Source organism: Pteropus vampyrus, unplaced genomic scaffold (genome assembly GCF_000151845.1).
Source record: "Pteropus vampyrus isolate Shadow unplaced genomic scaffold, Pvam_2.0 Scaffold978, whole genome shotgun sequence".
Lineage (NCBI taxonomy): Eukaryota > Metazoa > Chordata > Mammalia > Chiroptera > Pteropodidae > Pteropus > Pteropus vampyrus.
In genome coordinates, this window is record NW_011889759.1 from 16,846 (window position 1) to 19,446 (window position 2,601).

General features: G+C 63.7%; 1 protein-coding gene across 1 annotated transcript in view; it reads left to right on the plus strand.

The window, feature by feature from the left end:
* The first annotated feature begins 851 nt into the window (after nucleotides 1-851).
* Nucleotides 852-2,601, plus strand: part of LOC105309990 (glutamine-dependent NAD(+) synthetase-like) — a 20,093-nt gene continuing 18,343 nt past the window's right edge. Inside the window, exon 1 of the mRNA XM_023526514.1 lies at nucleotides 852-1,165. Coding sequence (XP_023382282.1) covers nucleotides 867-1,165 — 299 coding nt within the window. The 5' untranslated portion in view covers nucleotides 852-866. The remainder of the gene's footprint in view (nucleotides 1,166-2,601) is intronic.

A 2,601-nucleotide genomic window follows, 5' to 3' on the forward strand; every position in this document is an offset into this window, starting at 1 on the left:
CGGGGCAAAGGTCGCCTCTGGCCGGCCTGGCACGCTTGCAGCAAACGCAGGGCTTGGCCTTGGAGAAACTCGCAGCTGGGGGCGTGGGGACAGATAATAGATACCGGCCACGCCCGTGTGAGTGCCCAGGCCGCCTTCTTCCGAATGGTTACAGTGCACGCTGGGTAAGGGAGCTGGCTGTGGAGGTGGAGTCGGGAAGGTTGGTGTGTCCCTGTCCTCAGATACCTCTGGGGTCTCATGTGTCCTATCTAGAGCCGAGCTGCCCTTCCTCAGAGTGTTCAAGGGGAGAGGGTGGCCTAGCCACCGGTGAGGACGTGGCGAGGCACCCCGCAGTGGTGGTCTCGGTTACCTGAGAACCTTCCCGGGTTTCGGGCACTGGGAGAGGCTGGCCGAGAGGAGCGACCTGGGATGAGGGTGAGCCCGCAAGCTTAGAAACCTGGGTGCATTGTGGGAGCTCCATGCAGTCGCTGCTGGCACCGGCTCACGTCTGAGAGTGAGCGTGTGCACCATTCCTTCCTACCCCTAAGGCGGGGCTGCCCTCCCAGCCCCGCAGGTGTGGCCACCCCACCTGTGCTCAGCTGCTCACTGCAGGAGGGCCTACCCCACCTGTGCTCAGCTGCTCACTGCAGGAGGGCCGGCGAGAGCCACATAAGCAGAATAGTTCCCCTGAGGACATCTTATCAGCCAGGTGCCTTGGCACTTCATCTGTTTTTTTTTTCAATATCATCCTGCCTGCGGCTCACCAGAGCTCCGAGCGAATCTCGTTGGGGTGAAGAGAGGCATTCCGGGGCGGCGGAGGTGTCTCCCCGCAGCCGGCCTCCTCCTCCAGACGGCACCCGGGAGCTGCTGCCCAGCCCCAGAGGCTGATGGCGCCTGCCGCCTGCTGCCAGGGCGTGACCTCTGCCGTGGCGCCGAGGGTCAGGCCCTGCCCGGCTCCCGCCTCCCGCAGGTGTGAACAGGGTGATACCGTCCTCGGCGGCCCCGTGGAGAGCTTTGTCTGGTGTGGTTTTTTTATCACACAGAGCGCATCGAACATCTTATCTGCCTTCGAGCACGTCCCGGGTGCTGAACTGGCCCCGCTCTCTCTCCCTCTCGATACTGCAGGCATCGAGATTGCCAAACAGAAGGGAGCGAAATACAGACTTGGACCGGAACTGGAGATATGGTGAGAGCCGCGCGTGCAGACAGCCCGGGGCGGGCAGGGAGGTGTGCGTCAGTCCCACGGCCCTTTGGGGACAGCAGGGTGGCAGCCCACGGAGGAGACCGCGGAAACCCCTGAACAGCAGCAGGCCCTGCGAGGCCAGGTGCCCGAGTGTCCTCTGTGGGCCGACTGCGGGGGCCGGAGGGGGCGCTGAGAAAAGCGGGCAGCTTCTCTGGAACCACCGCCCGCCCCAGGCCATCCCGCGGCCACCAGCGGGTTTCGGGGTCGGTCTCGGTGCCTCTCCGTAAGCTAAGCCAGCACAGCGCTCACTTCAGCTCTGCCTTTTCGGGGTGCCCGGGCCCTGATTCCCTGATTTCTTTCTCATCCCTTGTTCAAAACTGACCGATTGGTTGCCACGCCAAGCCTCTCACGGGCTGCGGTCGGTTCCTTTGTGACTGTGGGTGCTGGCCAGCGGCCCCGTGCCTCCGTCGAACCCCAGGCCTCGGAAGGCCCCCTTCCTGGACTCTGTAAGCGGGCCCTGCCTTCTCCGCTTGTGGCTCCGTTGACACCCTCATTTACTTCATCCCGACCAGCAGGGCCTGGGCACCCTGGCGCCCAGGGCTGGAGGCTTCACGACCTCTGCCCCCGAGCTCGGGCTTCATCCCTGCCTTCCGTCTGCTCCTTCCCCCTGGAGGGCTTATAGCCCACAGCCCGGTCCCCCTCGCATAGTCGCTGTCCGGAGGTGCTTAGAGGTTGGGGCTCACCCCTTTCTTCGTCCTGTTCTTCTTCTCGCCCCTCCCCCGAATCTGGACGGGTCATCTTAAAAGGAGGAAATTTTAACTCGAGGGTCCCCGGATGGTATATTCACATCGGGCAGGGCCGAGGGCCCCACCGAGCTCGGATCCCATTAATTATTTCCAGCAACCTACAGAGAGGAACAGGCAGGAGAGGGGCCGGGTCGCTCCCCAGACACAGCGTCTTCCTGTCCCCGCGTCAGTCCAGCTCCCCGCCCCCCAGAAGACGCACCTGGGAGCTGCCAGAGAGCGAGAACCCACAAAGCAGGGGTCCATTGGAGAGGAAGGAACACCCCAGGTCTCCCCCTCACGGGGCACCTCCTTGACCCCGTTTTTACCTGAGACGCGGGCTTTTCCGCCTCAGAGCCGGCACCCGGCAGGCGGTGGCGGATGCCGGCTTCGGTGTTGCCTTCGTGCCTGCCGTTTATCCGCGTCTGCAACGTCCCCCGCAGGCTGCGTGGCAGAAAGGAAAGCTTTCTGAAGAATCAGAATTAGTCGACAAAAAGTCTGCGTTTCGTCACGCAGCAACCCGGTCTTCACGTTTGCTGGCGTCCTGGCGCGTTGCGGTCATTTTCCGGGGCGCCGTGACCAAGTTCCACAACCCAGAGACCAGAATCGGGGTGTCGCAGGGCAGGGCCGTGCAGCCTCTCGGCTCCCGGCTCGCGG